This window comes from Scleropages formosus, chromosome 21 (genome assembly GCF_900964775.1).
Source record: "Scleropages formosus chromosome 21, fSclFor1.1, whole genome shotgun sequence".
NCBI classification, from domain to species: Eukaryota; Metazoa; Chordata; class Actinopteri; order Osteoglossiformes; family Osteoglossidae; genus Scleropages; species Scleropages formosus.
Genome location: NC_041826.1, coordinates 7,769,758 through 7,791,189, shown reverse-complemented (window position 1 = coordinate 7,791,189; position 21,432 = coordinate 7,769,758). Strand labels below are relative to the sequence as shown.

Here is a 21,432-nt window from a genome sequence, read left to right as displayed (position 1 = left end):
GAATTTAGTCTCCGCAAGAATCGTCCGTGGCATGCTGAGGCTCGGTCTAGCTAGTCTGCTCCAAAGGGGCACCGGTGGACTTCCACATCTCCGCAACATCCATCGCTGCTTCGGGTCTTACCACCAGGCTGAGTTTTCCTGAAAAAGTATTGAAGACCACAAAGGAGCGTGAGGGGGCATCCTTGTCTAATGTCACCAGTTTACACTTAATTTAGATACTCTCTGCACTGCTCTGGCCTACCCACAAGCCCCTGTTCCTATCCTTCTCGCCCCTCCACTCATCAAGGCTGGCTGCTTATTGGCAAACAATCATGAAATTTTCATCAGTTCTTCCTGTCTTCCGGCAGCAGCAGAGAAAGGGGGATTACGGGGGGTCGCCCGGGCTCCGTGCACAGCAGGGATTCGGGATGCTGTTGCTCGGGTTAATTCCATTACCGCGCCTCTCTGATACGGACGCTTTTACGGTGCTGCGTTATCCCTGCTTAAGCTGTCTGTTTCATGCTTTGTGAGGAAGACGGGCCTGGAAGCAGCATCCAAGACCGGCTCCACACGCACTCAGCTCACAGCAGCTCCACGTCGTGCCTTCATTTCCCCGGATGCATCGTCACGACCTCCGCCTGGCACGTCCATGTCGTCTGTTGCTCTCCGTCCGCCTGCGGTGCAGCCCTCGCCGTCTCTGCTCTCCGCGTCCAGCCGTGATGCTTCTGTTAGGTACGTCCTGATGCCAGCCAGCTGCCGGTTGACTGACAGGTGAACTCTGGGGGAGCACATCCGTGTGTGGGTGGGGGTGACTTTGCGAGTGTGTGGTTGTGTTCCATCGTGCCCACCTACACACCACTATAAAATCCAGGTTTGCTTGCGGTTAGGAGCTTTAATCACAACGGCGCCGCTGGGGTGCTCGAGATTTTTGTGTGCTTGGAGCACTCCCAGCATCACCGCAGCGAGAGCGAGAGAGCGAGAGAGAGAGCGAGCGAGCGAGAGAGCGAGGTGGGAGAGACAGATAGATTTGACCACCTGACAGCGGCGGAGAGAGCGGCCCCTTTGAGAGTCGCTGCGTTGCCGGAGAGAGTCTCTCGGCGGATCGCCGGAGCTGGGAAACACGCCGAGCCCCGAGCCGCAGCCATGTGCTGAAGACGCCGAGATCCACGCTGTGGATGCCGTTCCCAACAGCCTGCTGCTGAGCCGTAGGACACTAACCATGGAACCTCTCACCGGTGACACCGACAGCCCGGAGAGGGACTCGCTAAAGTACCCCACAACTGAGCAGACTGAGAAAATGTGGATGCGACTGAAGGGAATGTAAGTTCCGTGCTAAACATGTCTTTATTCGCCAGGTTGTCCCAGAGACTTCAGAAGCCCTCAACTCCTCCTGCTCACTTGTGTTTATTTTCCCCTCGAAAAGCGAAGTGGCATGATGAGCGTGCCGAGGAATGGGACGAAGAGGAATTTGTCAACTGATGGGATTTAGGCTATCCGGTGTTATTTGGGTGAATGGCAGATGATTTCTGATTGCTGACAGACAACTGATGTGACCGCGGTTGAGAAGCTTGCGATCTGCTGTGGGGTGAAATGTCACCTAGCGTCTGCAACGTTGAGGCATTCGCTGCTCGCCTTCCTAAACGCAGCAGTGAGTCGTTTTGCGGAGTTATCACACTCTTGTGCCGTTCTTGTTAGGGTACGTTCTGGTTTGTTGCTTCGCTCGCGTTGGTGCGTTTCCACGGACACGCAGCGCACGTCGGTGTCACCAGCAAACTGTGCTCCTGTTTTCAGATGCCCCATAAGGAGCATCCTGTCTTACGGTGATCGGACGTTACCCGGTTGCCCGGTGCCGGTCAGCGGATACTAGTTCTCCAGCGCTCCCGTGCTGAAACTACTGCACCGAAACACAGCAGCACGTCTAGCGAACCTCCCTTCGTTGCATGTCTAGGTGCTCACACGCTCACCACCCCATCTTCTCCTCTGTCACTTCTGATTTCTGTCTTTTGCAGAGCCTTAACTGCCAGTTAATGACCAATGGAAGCTGCCCTCCTCAGCTGAGTTGGAGGGAAAAACACATAATCACAGGTTGCAATTAGCCTGTGCTGGGGAATGTAAATGTACTTTTGCTGCAAACATGACTCGCAGGCAGCATTTCATCACTATGGCTTTGTTGGTATGGTGACGGATGCTCTAATGCAATAATTTCCTCAGGAACAAAACAATGGCAGAGCTCCAGTACACCACTGATGAAGAGTGCTCCGTGTGCCATGGGGGGGATTGTGGGGGAGGTGGGGTCCGTTTGGATAATCACAAGTTGCAGTGCATTTCAATGATTGTTCCGGCAAATCCGTGGAGGTTTACCGCAGTGCCATCGTTGGACTGCGAGCGCTCGTCCCTCACACACTTCTGTCTGCGGTCACGGAGGCATCGCTACCGGTGTTCCACCTGAGTGTTTTCGGAGACTAATAATGTCTGTACGAGTCAGTGATCACGGTGAGGAATAAGCGGTTGACCCAGTGATGACCACGAGGAGAACATTCTGTTGGTAAAGTGGGTTCTGTGATCCAGACCCCACTTTCTCCCCCAAAACCAAGGTTCTCGCCAAATTCCTCCCCCCGGTCTTGGAGCTGTGCTTTTCAACAGCTTGACGTTCAGCAGGGAGGTAGTCATTCCGCCCGCGACCCTCCCCGAACATCACTGTGCAGCCGAGAGTGGGGGGGGGGGTGCCGAGAAACCGTTGCCATGGAGCAGCGCAGACAGGAAGCCCGTCCATCTCAATCCAGAAGAAAGGTGTGGACGGCACGGCAGCGTGACGTTCTACTGGATGTGAGCATGCAGCGGGGCCACTATCCTATCGCAGGCACGAGTCTTTGTTCAGACCAGGATAGCGTTGCAAGCCAGAAGTTGTGTTAAAATCAGTTGTATTTCCCAAACACCTTTGAGAAACGTTCCCAGGTCATACGTTGAGGGCGGAACCTTGCGCACGTGCATCGCCGCAGCTGGGACCATTTAGCCACGCAGCCTCGACCGCTCATTCACCACCACATTATAAGACTGTTAGAGGTTGGCGGTGAAAAATTTTCCCTCCTGTATGTGGTCATGCCTGTTGAGTGCTTTCCGTTGGCTGTCTCAGAGTGCACATTTACGTTTCGGGCGCCTATTCTACCGATTTGCTTACGGCTGCAAGTTAGCGTTTCCTTCCAAAACCTGTGGATTCCAATTGTAACCCTGACACCTCTGTTTCGTGCCGCCGAAGGTTGTGGCCCGCGAAATGGGATCCGACACCACTTAACCTCCGCCGCAGTTCTTTCGGAGGCATTCGCACCGCACCTGCGCGATTCAGTTAGGAAAGAGCTGTGAACCGCCGAAGCAGCGAGGAAACCAAGACTTATACCACACGGAAGCGGAGAGGGCCGAACCTCACGTTCGTAACGATTAGTGCCGCTTTTCACCTTCTTTATCACTTTTTTAAGTGAACCTATTAACGTTTGATGTAACTCACCTAAAACTGGTATACTGAATTCGCAGTAATTCATCATTTAGGCATGGTTTTGATGGCTGTGATTATCATGTGTGTTATACCATCTGCTCTTCCTCTCTCAAAGGAAAGGGGCATATGCCAATCTGCCTCAGCTATTTAGAATTGTGCGAAAAAAACACGGGTACTAACGCACATAGTATTTGTTATTCAGCGGAGCAATATGTTTTTTTTTTTTTTTCGGCGATATTCTAAACTGCATTTGTACATCGGTCTAATGAACTCCCGTCTTGTTTTTCAGGCAGAAGTACAAAAACACCTCGCAAAGGTAAGCACTTGGTCTATTTATTATTGCTTATATCTTTGTCTGCGTCATTTTTTCCGGTACATTGCTGTTTGACTTTAACACAGCCGAAGCTACTGAGCGGTAGTAAATTTTAACCTTACTCGAAGATCACCAACCTGGTCATTCTCAGTGTTGGTCTGGTGAAGATCATAAGTCTGCGGTGCGTCGCAGCGCACATTATTAATGTCAGCCTGCTGTACAATCTTACTCGCAGTGTATGAAAATTACTTGTTTACCTAGATTGAGACAATTGGAGATACTAATTGCCAGGTTAAGATTACTGTGACTTTATTAAAAAAAAAAAAAAACATGACAAAGGTTCTGGGAAGGTATAAAAATACTATGACTAAATGATTGTAGTCGGAGCTTATTTGGATTTTTAACTTTTAACTGAGGTTGCTCCGTAGCTTGCGTTATTTCTCTAAGTCATGTAACTAAACATGTAATGCATTGTCGCCCTGGGAGGCTTTAGACTGAAAAATTTGTAGGTTATGGCTGGTATCTCTGTTGCCTGGGCGACACATCTGAATAGGGCTATTAGAAGTAAAAAGACAGTTGCACTGTAAGGATCCTGTGAAGTGAGTAGAGCCGTTCTGGCTCAGCACTTTCAGTGAGTTAGTCACAATTTCCATTTTTTTAATCCTTCTGCCCTTCCCCCCTCACCTGAGCGGTACCCTACCGCGATGCCCAACTCTAACGTGGCGCATTGCCAGCAAAGGCATAGTAAAGCGTCCGAGACAAACTCTGTGACCTACCCTACCTAAAAATCCTGCACTTTGCCCATCGGGAAGCCAACATTTATGTCGAACAAATCAGAGATGTTTTTTTTTTTCTGTCCTCTTTCCATTAATGTACATCCCACTGCCATCAGTGGGCCTTATAGTGAATATGTGGGATCGGTAATTCAGTAATAAGCACTTGAAGCTGGCATTCCTCTCCTATGGCAGTCACAGAAATCCTCTCACCAGTGCCGTGGTGTCCCATTTGAGCCACTCTGTCCCATCCAGCCCACTGACTATCATCAATACATTGGCTTGGTGTGGCTCACCAGGAAGATTACTGTGCTGCATAAAGCCCGATAAGTGACACTTGTGAAGGCGGCATTATGAGCTGCTGGTGTGAAATCTAATTCATGTACTGGTGTGAAAAGTGCCAGCACATACCTGTTGTTATGGGGAACACCTTCTCACCCCGATTGTACAATAGAGCTCCAGAAATAGGAGAAAAGGAAAAAAGTCAAATCTTGACTTGACCAATTACTCATATCGTTTTCACACATTACAGGGCAAATAGATGCAGATATGTTTGGTGTGGGATGCAAGTCGAAGCTGAACACTCGTCAGCCGAATACTTTGATGGGCACGCTGATTTCTCGCACGAACAGGAACGTGGCTTTTTAGTGTACTTCGGTTTATTTAAAGACAGCAGGATTTTCCTGGAGAATGCTAATCTAAACAGGTCCCATCTCTCCACCTTAATCAGTCTGAAGTCAAGAGTGTCATTTCGAAAATTGCAGTTGGAAAATGGAAAGAACATCCACCAAATTATCGTTTAAAATATTGTTGCCGACTTTCAACGTGTTCTAAGCTTTCGTGTCTCAATTCGAAGCTGGTAACCCCGAACCTCGTCGTGTCTCAAGGTGTCCACCTGGTTCTGGAGCACACGAATCTGGGTGAATTACAATTATCATTTGTCATTCGCCGGTTTTATTAAACATTCTTATCGCTTTCATTTTCCGTTGTTAAGATGAACTTGACAATGAATACGCATAATGCTCTCCTCTCCTGGCAAAATGAAATCTGACTCATAAGCAAAATGTACAGTTAAGTATGAATAGAAAATGGGTTCTTTATTTTGGAGGACAAAAGCTAGGGAGGGACTGCACCCAACTCTAAGGTTAATCAGGATTTGAACAAATCTGTATTTCAATGTCTTTGCACTAATATTGAAGCGCTGTTGATATTGCTTTGTGTTTGACTTAGCTTTTTTTTCAGCTCATGTGCCAATGGCAGTTTCTTATATGGTTTTCGGCAATGTTCATGGCTACTAAAACTTGACTTTCTATAATTTAGTCTGACAGTAAGAAGTGTGAGTTGAGAGCAGTTTAATAATGTCTTTCTTTTATCATTATTGAAGCTCATCATGGCGATAGCTCAAAGTGGCCAGGCTCCCAACTCCATCGAGACATCAGATGAGAAGAGAAGTTTAATTTCCACTAGGGGCCCCCATTTAACTGTTCATCCAAGCCCACATAGTCCGTACTCCGCTGAGGTCCTCTAAAAACGTGCTGCCTCTTATCCAGCTCATACCCTCAAGGTTAAAAGATACTGCTGAGCTACAGACCTAAATACACTTAATTACGCATTTGACTTTTTTAAACTGGTGTGGAAGTCCTAGGTACTTTCAGTTATGACAGCCTCCTCTCTCAAGCCTGATAGTTTCACTTTTTCCCTCAGGCCAGCCATGCGAGTTGTGGTGTTCATTATCGACCAGTATGCGTCCACTGGTATGTGTTCAGTTCAGAAGTACCGAAAGGAAAGAGCAATTCATTTTGACCACAAGATTAGAAAACAGCCTGTTGTGTTCTCATCGCCTCTTGTCTCAGTGACTGAGAATCTAATTCTCAGCGATAGAGGAGTGCAGTATTATCTGCGAGGAGAACGTTTACTGGAAGATTCAGTGTGCGTCTCCTCACATGTTCGCCAAGCGGTAAGAGACAGGACATTCACATCAATTTGTTCATTTAGCTGATGCTTTTCTCCAAAGTCACTTATAATGTTAAGCTACTTACAATTGCACCACACACACCGTCTGAAACCGCTTGTCCCATGCAGGGTCGTGGGGAGCCAGAGCCTAACCTGGCAACACAGGGCGTAAGGCTGGAGGGGATACATCCAGGACAGGACGCCAGTCTGTCACAAGGCACCCCAAGTAGGACTCGAACCCCAGACCTACCGGAGAGCAGGACCCGGTCCAACCCCCTGAGCCCCCCTACTTACAATTACTTACCCATTTATACAGCCGGGTAATTTACTGGAGCAATTTAGGGGCGATAGCTTGCTCAAGGGTACTACAGCTGGACTCCGTTGGTTCCAAAGACAGTAGCTGTACCCTCTACTCAACCAGCTGTCTCTGCAACACATACCGTGCACAACTCCATTGCAGCAGTATACTGAAAGTAAGGTAAAGCCTTATATATAATTTGTGGCTTTACATTACTTCCAGTATAATGATATTGTTCCTCTCTATGTACTGTGCTTGCGCAGATGAGGAAATTTCAGATCTCTTACTGCTCACAAAACACAGCCTTCAGGCGCCTGGCTGACCTGCAATGGGCGTTTTCGCAGCAGCCAGGCAGAAAACCCAGTCTGTCTTAAACCCTCGCTTACACAGAGGAAAGATAACAATTACGTTGTGGATCTAGGAAATTTCCAGTTACAGCTGGTGGTTAATTGGTGGTGAACCACATTCTGAACTAAAGGGCCCCATCTATAGCTGCGGAATCAGGAAGTAAAGGATGAGGGCTGAGAATTGAAAGAGTACCACATGAATGTATGTGAATCTATTTTGAAAAATGTACAGTGTGAAAAAATATTAGATTAACTGATTGGTGAACAAGCAAATTCATTATTAATATCACTAATCAATAATAAAAGTTAAATACCTGTTCCGCCTGGCTGTTCTGGCTGCAGTCTTCCAGTGTGTCTCTCTAGCTGAACTAGGTCAAGAACATTAAAAACAAAATAATTAAAATGTCAAGAAGTGTTTGTTTATTTATTTTAGGAGTCCTTCAAGGTCATTTTGGCTAGAGGAGTCTGTAAAACCAGTTCAAGCGCCTACTCTGAAGAAACTTCAAAACTGGAATGCTCAAAGAACTGAAGCGCTATATCAACACCCGTATCTTTGTTAAATCTCAATCGCTCTTGAAGGGGCCATAAATGGCATGAAATAAAAATAAACACAGACAAGAGGAGTCTTATTTTGTTGCCTTTTCCTTGCCGGGCAACTCAACGTATCTGCGAGAGCTGGTTTTCTCATGTCTTCTGTCTTTTCAGGAGGGGATTACTGGAATGCTGGTCCGGTGAACCACATCAGACGTGTAGAGATTATGCTGAGAGGGCACGGGGGACAGGCCTTTGACGCAGTTTCTCCGTCAGATATAATAAACTTCCAGAAAAACTGATGTTGTAAACAAGCTCATATTTTTTGCACTCCATTCTAATTTCACAAAGGCAAAAACAAAACATATAGCAATGTAATTGTCTACCAAATTTACACGCGCGCGCACACACACAGACACATGGTAAAAATATATGAAATATGAGTATATGGATGTAAAAATTCACTGGCCAAAATATGCATATATAACTATATTTTAAATTATGCATATTGCTATAGGTATCCCCCTTTAGGACCGAGAGAGCCATAAAATTCATAGCGGGTCTTCTCCAATTCAATCCTCATGGTGAAAATATGCTAGAAAAAAAGGCTGTTAGTTGAGGAGCCGGTCCTTGGCGTGATTACAGGTTCATGGGCCCTATAGTTACAGCCTCGTCACCTTAGATCACATTAAGCAAAGAACGCAGAAAGCTACAGGACACCGACAGATTAATCGTCTGTGGGCGTCATTCCCCAACGGCGCTTATGCACTGCAGAGATTCACATATTGTGCTTTTACCCACCGTCCATGGTAGTTTTGGCAGAAGTGATGATGGAAGCGATGTTTAAGATGAACCGTGTCAAGTTCACTTACAGGTGTCCCTCTCGCTCACAAGTGTCTAGTGTCTGGACTCTGTGCTTCTCGGTGGGCCTTCCGAGTAACTAGGTAAACTCGGGGTCCGTGTGGAGAGGGACTCGTCTCACCCAGCACATACTTGTCTTCCGGACTCCTAAATAATTGCACCAAATTTGAGAAAGCGGCGATAGGAAAATATAATGAGCTCGATGTAATGGGGACGCTTGAGTAATAGGCTGTTTGTTCTAATTCAGACGTCCTCATGAAACCTTTTCTCTGCGAAACCTTTTACAGTGAGCTGTCTATGAGGGTTTCCTCAAGCAGCTGTATCTGCACCACGGCAACTCGAGCAAAGAGGCATAGTAGAAGAGTTCTGCGTTCAATAGAGGACATGGGCTGTTTTAATAAACAGAGGAATTTAGTATGTTCAGTCTCTTAAGGACGCCAAAAGAGCTTTGAGGTGGGAGATTAAAAGGGTACAATTTGGCAAATGCCATTTTCCACATTATTTTCCCCATTTGTTCGACTGCACAAGTTATTTATATAGACATACTGTATGTTAAAAATTGAAATCAAAATGTGTTGCTCTGTTTCGAGGTGCTTCAGCTTCCTTGTGGAGCATGAGGTATGGATAGGGAATGGAGAAGGCTGTTCATGGGTGATGTGAAATAAATGCTTTTATGAGGGGAAACTTCTGATAGAGTCCATCCAGAGATTCTGGAAAAACATATTTCACCAAAAATGGAAAGAGGTAAAAAAAAAAAAATTAATTAATGAAAAATGGGGAAAGGGACGTGGTGGTGTGGTGGGTTGGACCGGGTTCTGCTCTCCGGTGGGTCTGGGGTTCAAGTCCCGCTTGGGGTGCCTTGTGATGGACTGGCATCCTGTCCTGGGTGTGTACCCTCCCCCTCCAGCCTTTCATCCTGTGTTGCCGGGTTAGGCTCCGGCTCCCCGTAACCCCATATGGGCTGAACGGTTCAGACAATGTAAATGGGGAAAAACACACACACACACACACACATTGCCTGAAATCTCTTGTCCCAAGCAGGGTCACGGTGAACCGGAGCCTGGCACAGAGCTGGAGGGGAAGGGGACACACACAGGACAGGATGCCAGTCCATCAGAGGTCACCCCAAGTGGGACTTGAACCCTCGCCCCACCAGAGAGCAGGCACAGTCCAACCTGTCGTGCCACCGCGCCCCCTAAATGGGGAAAAAATTTAAATTAAAAATAATAAAACAAAAAAACAGGCATTAAAAGCAATAAAAACTTTTAAGTACAGATGCAAATACATGCAAATGTACATTTGCACATAACTCTCTATGTATACACAAAAACTTGGTACATGTACTTTCAGAATGTGTGTACACTTATAGTTTGCGTTATAGCGTATATCAGCCTAGCACATGACCCAAGCGCCCGTTCTCAAAATTTGCAGAGCAGATTCTTTCTCACATGTGTCTTGCAGCCCTTGTTATTGGTTGTGTTCTGAAAAATGTAATTTAATTCAATTTACCTTTTTTACTTGACTCACATTGTTTTGTACAGGGACATACACACATTTGTGCATATTTATTTATGTTTTCATGTAAAACATCTATACATCTACTATGTGAACGTGTATATACATGAGCACATGGGCATGTATATAAACATAATATATAAAAATGAGAAAATTCAGGCACAAAGGATTTTCAGGCACACTGCCTCTCCCCATGTAGCTCGTTGTTCCGAGGACGGATTATATAAAATTTAAACATCCCCGCTCTATAACGTCTACATGAAGAAGCCCGCAGTTTGCAGAATGTAAATAGCAGGTCTTTGCAAACCCCTTGTTTGATTTTACGCACATACAATCTGTACATGCAAATAACTTGAAAGCTGTGTTTGGCGACAACCTTTTTTCCTAAAGGAGTGTAATTTTAACTGTAACACGTAAATCGGAAGTACATCAGGTGAATCTCTGAGAAGGACTCCATATGCGCCCGAGAAGGCCCTGGCCCTGTTGGTCCCTCGCCTTTCGTTACGCCAATTTCTTTTTTTATCATTTCTCCCCACCGGGCTTTTCCTCTCTGAACAAGGAGCAGCTGCGGTCTCGGTGGTGAAAGCAATCAGCGAGAAGTGGCCATCGGCGCAGGCAGGTATGCGCAGGCCTCTCAGTCGGGCTGGCACGCGTACAGCGAGTGGCGCGGGTGCCAGAGTGTTGCGGCGGCCAGCTATACCGGAGCGGGGCCCCTTCACATCCCTGAGCTTTCAAACAATTAGAACCTCATCTCATTGTCCGCAGAATGCCTTAAAGACAATGTTTATGCAGATCACTTATTGCCGAGGATTATGTAATATGCATTAGCACCAGTAGTACCATTTGCAGTCGTAGTATTTAATTTGACCACTTCGCAAATTCTGAATGGTATAATATAAAGCATTTATTTCTAAGTGAAGTATTAAAATGGGTGCGGAGTTGCTGTTGGCTTTCAGGCTGCTCTGAAGGTTTCATTTAACTTTGGTCAGTCACTATATACTTAAGGCTGACTGTATAAGCAGAGGTACCACATTTGTTCACATTATTAGAAGAGCCCCCCACCGCCCCCCCAAGCCAAGACTCCTTGTCAAACAATCTTGATAGAAAGCAAAAGTGCTGCTGTGCAATTTCCCCAAACTGTAATTACCTTTCGAACTCTCACTTAGAGGAAATGAGCTTGGAGGCTAACCAAATGTTACCTATATTGGGTATTTTTGCAAAATTTAAGATTTTATTATTTTGTCAAAAGAAAACACAGAGCCCCAAGAAACGTTTTTAAGGTTTCTTAATGCATGTGATACTAAAACTGAACACATGATGGAAGTGATTGCAAAGTACGTGTATTTCTTTCAGCTGCTCTAGCTGATCCTAATGCTGCGATACCATCAGTGGTTCAAAGCGTTTTTAAAAATGTTATCCCGGTGTTTTATAATTGCCGTCAACAAGAGAGTTTTGAACCCTGTTGCGGGAATAAGAGCTGCAAAGGACAAAGCATTGCTTCTCGAGATGAAAGTGAGTACAGTACGATTTGTGTACTCGCCCCCGAGTTCAGAGAAAGGTTTCTCTTCCTGTGAATTCTTCAGATGTTTTTGGTATCCTGCAGTCAGCTGTTTTGATTTATTTATTTATTTCGCGAGGGTTCAGAACACTCGCACCAGTCAAGCATAAGGTACGCAGATCATCGCTTCCGTTCCCTTTCTAAGGTGATGTGTCATTTTACGGTGTGCGAAAGGAAGGAGGGTGACATGACTGCGGCGCTCAAACAACACGCTTGCCTTGAGTGCGATCAGTGGCCATAATGCTCCAAAGAACCTGTCTCACGCACAGTCGAACCCCTGCTGGCAACATGTGCCTCCAAAGCCTGACTGAAGAGCAAGGCTATGAAAAGCAGCTGTGAAGTTTCTCTTTCCTCTTTTCCATGACATCACTTCGACTTGGAGGAGCTAAAGGCAGTCACCAGACTGTAACTTTTCCTGTCACACAGAAGAAGAACAGGACTCCTGGATGTGTCAGAAGGAGTTTAAACATGAAAAGCAGAACAGAACATATGGATTTTTCCGTGAGGAAGACGCTCAATGCAGATGGAGCACTATGTAGTGACGTGAGGATGTTTGCCGCATTGGACCCCGCACCTTCCTCTTGCTCGCTCTACATTCGGCATGCAGAGTCTGGTGAGCGTGAACCTGGTCAGCCTCGGACGCACGGTTCTCTCAACGCCAGTTTCACGGGTGGAGTATTGGGTCTGGTTAGCGTGACCCTGGTTAACCTCGGCCCTGAAGTCCTCTTGCCATTAGATTGCTTGGCATGAGCCAGTTGTTGTCTACCACAGCACTGCTCTCTCTTCTGACTTTCTTCCTGTCTCATAAGACAGCCAGTATAGAGACCTAAAAGTCTTCATAGCTCCGAAGTACCAGTTGCAACCACAGTTCTCCATGTAGGTGACAGCTGACAAATCCAAAGCTGTCTATATTTCAGCAGCAGAACATGACCTCGAAATGCAAAATGATTCTCCACTCATAGAAATCCTCCAGAGTCTTTCGTGTGCGTGATACAGGTCTTCCATTATTGCCTCTATCTCACAGTGGCATCATCACCAGTTGCGTCCCATTAGTCGCCCATTATTAAAGGTAATGGAAGTAATGCGCAGAAAGCGATGCCGTTACAGCGAGGGCTCTGTTTCCTCAGTGTGTGTTTGGCGTGACGCCGTCGCAGTATCTGAAGTTGCCATATGTGGCGAGAGAGCGTTTTTAAGTGAGTTATTGGAGTGGTGGGAGTGATGTCTCATTCGTAACGTGATGACTCAGAGGAGCACCTTCTGGAGATGTGCTGTGCTCGGGTAGGGGCGGGCTCATTAACGCGGCAAAGTCCTGCATTCAGCCCCGACGAAGGCCGGCCAGTAAAACATATCGACTTCATTTCCTCCTCGCGCTTCTCATTCAAACAGAGCTCCGAGCTTCTTCGGGTCTGATCAGTGACTCAGCTCCGCTAATGTTGTTTGTCATGGAAACCCTTGTTTTGATAAAGTGCGGGACGAAAAAAGAGAAAGTATCGCTTCCAGATGATTTTCATCGTTTCCGAGGCCGAGCAAATAAATGCTTAATAATGTCAGAACTATAAACCCGTTCATAACAAAGACAGAGTCCTCATACTGTAGCTGACACTGTCCAGAGTTCCCTTTTCTCAACTGCTTTTTACTGCTGTTTATAAAATCGTGGAACACAAAGCCAGAGTCCCGATGCGATACTTTCAAAAAGCCTGCTTTTGCGAACGAACACGTTTCATTCAGCGCAAATGAGTCGTCTGTGAATTTATAGTATAACGATGCAAAAACAAGCAATAAAGGGGATGCTGGTACTTTAGGAAAACACTGGAAAAATGCATGGTAAAACAGTTATAATGGCATCCAAATATAACCTCGGATTCCGTGCGACATGGCCAATACCAATACTCTGCTGGCACTCGCCCAAGGCTGGACGGAACGGGACTTAACATCCTGTGTGCCGATTGACGTTGCTCAGGTCCTGCAGCAGGAGGGTGAACAACAGCTGGAGAGAAAAGGGCTGAAGTGTTCGGGGGGGTCAACAGTGTTCTGCTCAACACCACCCCCCTCTTCTGCTTTTATGAGGTGCAGATTTGTGAAGCAGAGTGGAAAAAGTGTTTGCTTTGTCATGGTGGCTAAACTGTGCTGCAGACTGTGCTCCCAGTCTTGGGAAACACAGCAGGAGCGACGATAATAAGGCAGAGGGGTAACTTCTCCTTTCTCCTCGCCTTTCGGGGTGTGTTCCATTGGGCTGAGCTTGTCGGCAGGGTCAAGACAAGGTATACTCATGATAATGGCATGGATGCGATGGTAGAGCTGAGCTGGCTGATAAGCCAAACACAGCCGTGGGGGAATTAAAAATGCAGAGGGAAAGCCGATCAGTGTCCATTTTTTGCGATATTTAAAATTGGTGCCACCTAGTTAATGACGCTGAACCACATGTTAACACTAGAATAGAACTGAAAAGCAATCAATGTCCATGCATTTAGCAGGCAGTGTAAATGTAGCCCGTGATGAAAGAGCAGCCAGAGTCTACAGGGTAAGAACAAAGTTATTGGTGTTTTCCTCTATGGTGCATGGTCGTGCGGAAATTTTTGTTGCGATCGGTCGATTGAAAAATTCTAGTAAAGACGGGCTACTTTGATGAACAACCAAGTTTGAACGAAGCCAAAGACACCAGTACTACGGATCAAGAGGATTAAAATGTAAGAGTTATTTCATGATAGCGTGACACCCATTCCAAAAGCTTTGCCAAAAAATTTTTACATGAGCATGACTCATAGAGTTTTAAAAAATAAAATGTATTTTACTTGGATTGAATGTTTATGGCCTTTGGTCGTTTTTCTCTCTGCTTCTTCCATTATTTACCTGAATTTGATCCAACACCTGTATTATGGAATGCAAGACATCACGCTCAACACACTCAACTGACCACTGCGTTACCTGGTATCACCTTGTTTGCTCACGAAGCTGAGCTAATAAGGAGCTTCAAAATTAACCTCAAAAGTAGGAGCCCAGAAGGCTTTTCACGTTATCTCAAGATATAAACTTTAAAACGTACAAAATATGCCAGCCTCCAGTATAAATACGCTCCCTGTCACAGTTTCCAGGTAACACATTTCACAACAGCATACTTTCTTTTACAGAAATATGATGCTGTTCACGACTACGGAAAAAGTAATTACAAAATCACATATTTTTGTTCTGACAATTTTCTTTCATTTTCAGGCAGGCAGTGTTTTTATTACATTTTTCAACCTTGACAACACTTTCCATGAGAAAAGGCAACCGACTTCCTGTAGTTGGGCCCGTCATCTGAGTTCGTTCTTCATGAACATCACTAACAGCTCCTCACCTCTGTGCATACAGCACGCTACGTAGGAAATGCGTGCAACAGTAATAATGAAACTCAGCATCGAAATGTAACACCTAAGATTTATAAAGATCCCTTTCAACAAAATACTTCCAGTATCAAAGAGGTAAACAAACAGCACAATTACTTTAGGGAGTATCCATTCAAAACAAGCACCCACTGAGTACACTCTTTCAGGGGAAGACTTTCATTGTGTTGAAAATAGCATAAAACTTTGTAACTTAAAGTTATTAACGACCTATTGATGTCTGTAGACTCCGTTTCCAGTGTAAGTCTCCTAGGCCTCAACACTACTTTTGACTCTGTTAACCATGGCATTTCACTATCCCGATGTCATACCGTCTTTGGAATTTCACGTCCTATTTTACTCACTGCTGCTTTGGCGTTTCTCTCAATATCATTTTTGAAGTTACGAATGTAATGTGTGGTGGTCCTCAAGACTTGATGCTCCGCCCTTGCATGTACTGTATACGTGTTCCCACTTGTTCACACATCAAAATTACACAGGCTGAATCATCGTTTTTACGTGGGTGACACCTAGATCTGCATCCGCAGCTAATCTTGCTGTAAAGCAGCTGTCTCGGCACTCCCCGGCTGCATTTTTTTATTAATTCATGGATGGCTCAAAACCCTCAACATCTAAACTGTAACAAGACTGAGGGCATGCTTCTTGGTAGCTCCCATGACTTGTGCAAAATAAGTGCTGGGTCCATATGTGTGGATGGTACGGCACTTCATTTTCAATCTAAATGAAGAAACCTATGATGATGACGATGACAATAATAATAATAGACACACTGGCAGAAGCCGCTTGTCCCAAGCAGGGTCGTGGTGAGCTGGAGCCTAACCCGGCAACACAGGGCATAAGGCTGGAGGGGGAGGGAACACACCAAGGATGGGACACCAGTCCCTCACAAGGCACCCCAAGCAGGACTCGAACCCCAGACCGGCATTATTATTATTACTTTATTAATCATTTTGTTAATAATGGCTATCTGGATCATGCCACAGTGCCCAGGATTATATAACATGGACCAAGTATCCATTCATTTTTCCCTTCACTGAATTGTTAATCTGTGATTGTATTCTTCTCAGGGACATTCTAAGTAATGATGTATTACTAAGGTGAATGCAATGTCCGAAGAACAGGCTGTATGCCATAACCTTACATTTCACATTTTTGCCCTTCCTTTGATCCTGAATGTTAGTATTTATAGTTCACTGACTAAATGGTTGAGGTCATGAGAATAGAACCACCACAAAGTTCCTCTGAATTGAAGGAAGAGCTCAAATTCTATGTGCAAGTCTTTACATACATTGTTTCTTGCACTAAATTTTACATTTACCTGACACTTCTCACTAAAGCAACTTACAAGTATTTACCCATTTATACAGCTGGGTAATTTTACTGGACCAATTTAAGATAAGTACTTTGCTCAAGGGTACTACAGCCGGAGGTGGGATCAAACCTGTACTCTTGAGATCCAGAAGCAGCAGCTCTAACCAATACATTACCAGCTATTCCTTTCATATCCTTCTTGCACCAGATTATATGTTGATGGACGTTTGCAGCATTTTAAAGACCTGAGGTCTGAAATCCATATGGTAAGAGCAGAGCCAGCTGACCAGGCCAGAGCTGCTCAATTACTGTAAATAAGTTCTCAGTGTACCTGAACATTTAAGTACAAGAGTTGAATCATTATTTCCTGTGTTAACTAGCCATAAAAACGTAGACTTCTGCCAAAACTGAGGCAGCTAAGAGTTGAAATTGAAGCACATACACTTCACTCCACTAAAGATGAGAACCAGTGTAAGAGTTTTGAATTAGTGTTGCTATTTTTCCATTATCTGTTTATTGCATGTTTCCCACTACACTAAGTAACAATAATTATCTCATTACTACGCAGCACGACACAAAATGCAGTGCCTTAAGAAAGTATTTAATCCTGACTAGTTTTTCCTATGTGGAAGATATAGAGCTGGTAGTGTAGTGGTTAGCACTACTATCTCTAGATCAAAGGGTTGCAGGTTTGAGTCCTCTCCTCTAGCTGTAGTTTAAGCAAGGCACTTACCCTAAATTGCTCCAATAAAAAATTAGTCAGCTGTATAAATAAGTAAAGAGTTGTAGGTTTGTAACTATAATAATCATTATAACCTTAAGACTGTAAGCTGCTTTAGAGAGAAGAATCAGCTAAATGAATAAATATAAACTGCAGGTATCAAAATATATGTAAAGGGAATTACTTTGTGAGCTCATGCATGTAACTAATTTCAAAATGTGATAAAGTATGTTTTTTAAATATATTAGAAATAAAAACTTGAAAATGACTTAAGCAATAGATCAGACTGAAACATAGATGTTACAAGTCTACCTGTGTCGATCTGGAATCCATCTGTGTTCAGTTACATGAGTGGAGTACAAATATTATTGACTTTGCAAACTCTCACATCTGAAACAGCAGATCTGATCAGTTACACTGTCATAAACACCAAGGAACTGCCTGTGGAGCTTTGACATGCAGTTGTTAGGAGGCAAAAAGCTGGAGAAGGTTATGAAAATATTGGCAAAGCTCTCAACTCCTCCCAGGAACACATTGTTACAAAATTGAAAAAATATGGTGCAACCCAGACACCAGTAAGACCAGGCCAGCCTTCAAAAATGAACAACTGGATGTGAAGGCCAGTTGTCGGCAAGGAGATTCACAGGTTAGCTACACCACTAAGAGTGTAGCAGAACTCATTGGCTGAAATGGCTCATCTCGCTCCAGGTGACAATAAGCTCTTCAGCACTACACAGTTTCGGCCCCTTTGGAAGAATGGCTAATGTGACACAGTTACATCTGGAGACAGCCAAAAGCAAGACCCTGAGAGCTTCTGGGAAAAGATTTTGTGGTGCTGAGTTTGAAGTCGAGTGCTTTGACCTGAAGATGAAGGATTATGTTTGGTGCAATCAAAACATTGCTCTTCACTCAGGTAACACCTTTGCTACCGTCAATCATAGTGGTGGCAGCGCTGTGATCTGGTTGTGTCTCAGCAGGAGCAATTGAGAAGATGATTTCCTTCTAGGGTGAGATGGACAAATACAGGCTAATTTTGAAGGAGAACGTCTCACTTGACCAGAGACTTGATTTCTTGTGAAGATTTCTGTACTAATAGGGTATGACTTGAAACACATTGCAAAAGACTGAACTCTTCTAGGATGGCCCAGCCAAAGCCAACCCTTAAATCCAACTGAAAATCTGTGCTATGACCTGAAAATATCCAGAAAACTGACGCGATTGCTCTAACATAGCAGAGATGGGGCAAATTTGCATGGAGGAATGATTGATATTCTTCAAAATTTAAACGTCGAAAGCTCATACATACAGTATAAATCCACAAATACTGAGAACTTTGATAACGAAAATGAGAAGGACGCACTGGAAGAAAAAACATTTTCGAAAGAAACATTTTTGCATAACAATTGCACTTCATTTCTTTCATTCATGTTTAATTTCATTCTTACTGAACAAGGGAAACATTGCATTCCTGTTATGAATTTTAAGGTGTAACACAAAAGTGACGAGAGCTAAGGGGGGGATGTTTTCTGGAGCAACTGTACAGTACACATCTTGCACTGGCTACAGAAGTATACACTCTCCTTTTGAATGGATATTTATGAAGCACATAGTGAACATGCTGAAATGTCATGAAGTTTATGGTGACTTCAGAGACTTCAGCAGTCCAAAATGTCACTTTTAGAGCTTCCGTGGGGCACAGCTGCCAAAAGAGGCTTTCGGCACTATAGTGGAAGCAGCAGAAGGAGGCAAAGCGCTCAGTTTCTGGTCTGACGCAATGCAAACTGACGCAAGGTAGGAAGGAGAACTGCGCCCCCGTTGTTTCCCATGGCCACTGGATTCCAATTATTCAGCCTGCAAAGCTCTTATAAAAGCAGCATTTTGCCATCACACAGGTCTTATGCTGTGGGCCACCGCTAGGGATAGGGTTTCTTTTCCAGAATGCAGCTTGTTTCCTCGAAATCCGAGACTCTGAATAAACATGACTCATGCTGGTCATATACCACTCATGCCAGTCACACACTCTGACGGCCGTACAACATTCTCGAGCTCATCGAAAGTTAAGCAAACAGGCTTGTGACCAAAAGGTTGTTTAAATCTGAGGACTCACACTCCTATGACTGATGATGGGAACTTGGAGATTTAAGATAAAAATTGTAGTACTGGCTTTTCAAACTCCAGCAGCCATTTCCTGCATCGCAATTGCACCTTTCTGAAATTTTCTTGACTGAGAATATATTTGGAACACAGAAAGAAAAATATGAAACTGGGGTTCAATAGCAGATCTCCATCCCACAGGAAGAATAGCTGCTCGAAGTCCCTTCAAGGGAAAATAATGGCATATTTTCATATTGTTTCACTTTGCCTTTGCGCTCCTGACTGAATCACGTGATGCCTCTGACAAAATTTGAGCGTGCTTCGTTAAGGCCCCTCCAGCTATTACACTTGTGATGTTTTCTGTGCCTCTGGTTTAATCGCATGACCTTTGCTCGCTGTTTGAAGGAACTCCAGTGAGCTTGCGAACACCATCTTTGCCGAAGAAGAAGTGCGAGAGATAAAAAAGCTCTTTTGCATGATGATGCTCTTCTTTTACCCTCCTTGCACACGTCACTACTCTCGCAAGGACTGACCTTCCGGCCGTTTCCCCCGGCGAGGTGTCAACGCGCTTATCAGCCATCTCTCCTGCGGATAGGGCGGTCCCCCCCCCCACCCCCCGGCACGGGGGTCTCCCAGCGATTAACACTGTGCACGAGGACCAGAGCCTAAGCCTCAGCCTGCGAGAGCTGGCAGCCACGCCTCGCATAGTTCCCTCCACACATCATCCACAGCGAATCAGAGCCACATTGGGACATAATTACCACTTCCTGACACGGGGCCAATCCGTCCGACCAGCCATATCCGTCTTCATTAGAGTGCGTACAGACCATTCACTTAACAGCCGCTCCACAAAAAAAGAAAAAGCAGGAAAAAAGAAAACAGTCTTGCATGGGACAGCTAAGGCTGAGCAAAGGAACTTTCTCTCCACCAGAGTTGTAATATCAAAAAAAAAAAAAGACTGCAGGGCTCTCCGGCGGGGAGGGGCTGGTGAGGCTAACGCCTACAGCAGCCGAGGGTCTGGACAGGGCTCCCCCCGCTCTCCTCCTCTCCCGCTGCGGAGGAGCGCCTCTCCGATGTGGCCCCTGTGGCCTTTCTCACTGAGTTGTCAGGGAGGGAGGCGGCCGCAGGCTGGGCGCGCACTCCGCCGTGAGTAGCAGCCGGGGCAGCCACACGCAACCGGATTGCACCTCCGCCGCTCCATGGACGACTGCGTTACCATCAAGAGAAAGCTGCTCCACAGGCCCATCTTCAGGTACTGCGGGGTTGGGGGGTCAAGGGGGCTCTCGTGCGGCAACTTGCTGATCTTTGTGATTTTTACCTGTGTGGGGCACCCCTGTGTGCGTGCGTGTGTGTGTGTGTGTGTGTGTGTGTGTGTGTGTGTGTGTGTGTGTGTGTGTGCTTGCGCATGATGCGGAGCAGGAGAAGCGTGCAGGATGCCAATCTGACATCACTACTGACCCTAAAGGTGTCTCAGTCAGTGTTTGGTGTCACATTCTTTTGCTCTCATCTCCCTTCCTTCCTTCCTTCCTTCCTTCCTTCCTTCCCTATCAGGCTATGGGTGATATTCAAAGGAGCTCGAATTGGCTGAAGTCCAGGAATTGCCCTCGTGTGTTGTGGTTCGACAGCCATTAGACGTGGAACATTGTGCTATGGTTCATTGCTCTGCCCCATTATTTCGGGCAGGTTGCTAATAGCTTTACTTGCATGTAAAACAGTGGACTTTAACAGGAACCAGCTGTGTAGCAGGTACTGTCCAGTGCTTTACCGTTGCATAAACACTCTTCAGTCACTTGCCCGATGAGACGTTATTCAGCTCTGCACTTGTTGGTGAAACTGGAGTCGTTTCTCGCGGCACAAGCGCTCATCTTTTCACTCATCTCCAGTCCCTGTGGGCATTTACGGCTTTCCGAGTTGCGCACGAGCGCAGTTTTGTCTTTTCGCATTTGTTTTTTTGTAAACCAGATTCTGGCAGCTCAATGTGTTTCAAGGGGTGGGTCGCACCACTTGATCTGTCCCACGGGATACGGGAGGGGTTCCGCACCCAGGGCCGCCCCCTTGGGTCCTCAGGCCTCAGGCTAATGGGAAGACTGCATGGGAATAACATTTTTCTGGCATGGCATCTGGGCCCTGGCTCTTGGAAGAGGAAGCGAGGTGCTTGCTGTCTTCTGTTTATAGCTAGTGACATCCAAGGCTGAGTTTCAATTCCCACTGGACGTGGCATGATGACATCTGCAGTGGATCACGGCCCGGGTAGCCCAGGACAATAAACAAACCGACGTTTACTGTGAGACCAGAGGGGCCCAGT

General features: G+C 45.6%; 1 protein-coding gene across 3 annotated transcripts in view; it reads left to right on the top strand.

Annotated features, from left to right (window-relative positions):
- Nucleotides 1-398: 398 nt before the first annotated feature.
- The window catches only part of pde1a (phosphodiesterase 1A, calmodulin-dependent), a 42,212-nt gene continuing 21,178 nt past the window's right edge, over nucleotides 399-21,432 (top strand). Inside the window, exons 1-2 of one of the 3 annotated variants that reach the window (XM_018728955.2) lie at nucleotides 399-711; nucleotides 3,759-3,785. In XM_018728955.2, coding sequence (XP_018584471.1) covers nucleotides 629-711; nucleotides 3,759-3,785 — 110 coding nt within the window. In that variant the 5' untranslated portion in view covers nucleotides 399-628. Of the gene's footprint in view, nucleotides 1,300-3,758; nucleotides 3,786-17,297; nucleotides 20,380-21,432 lie in introns of those variants that run through there. The other 2 variants (XM_018728954.2, XM_018728956.2) reach the window with 2 other exon arrangements.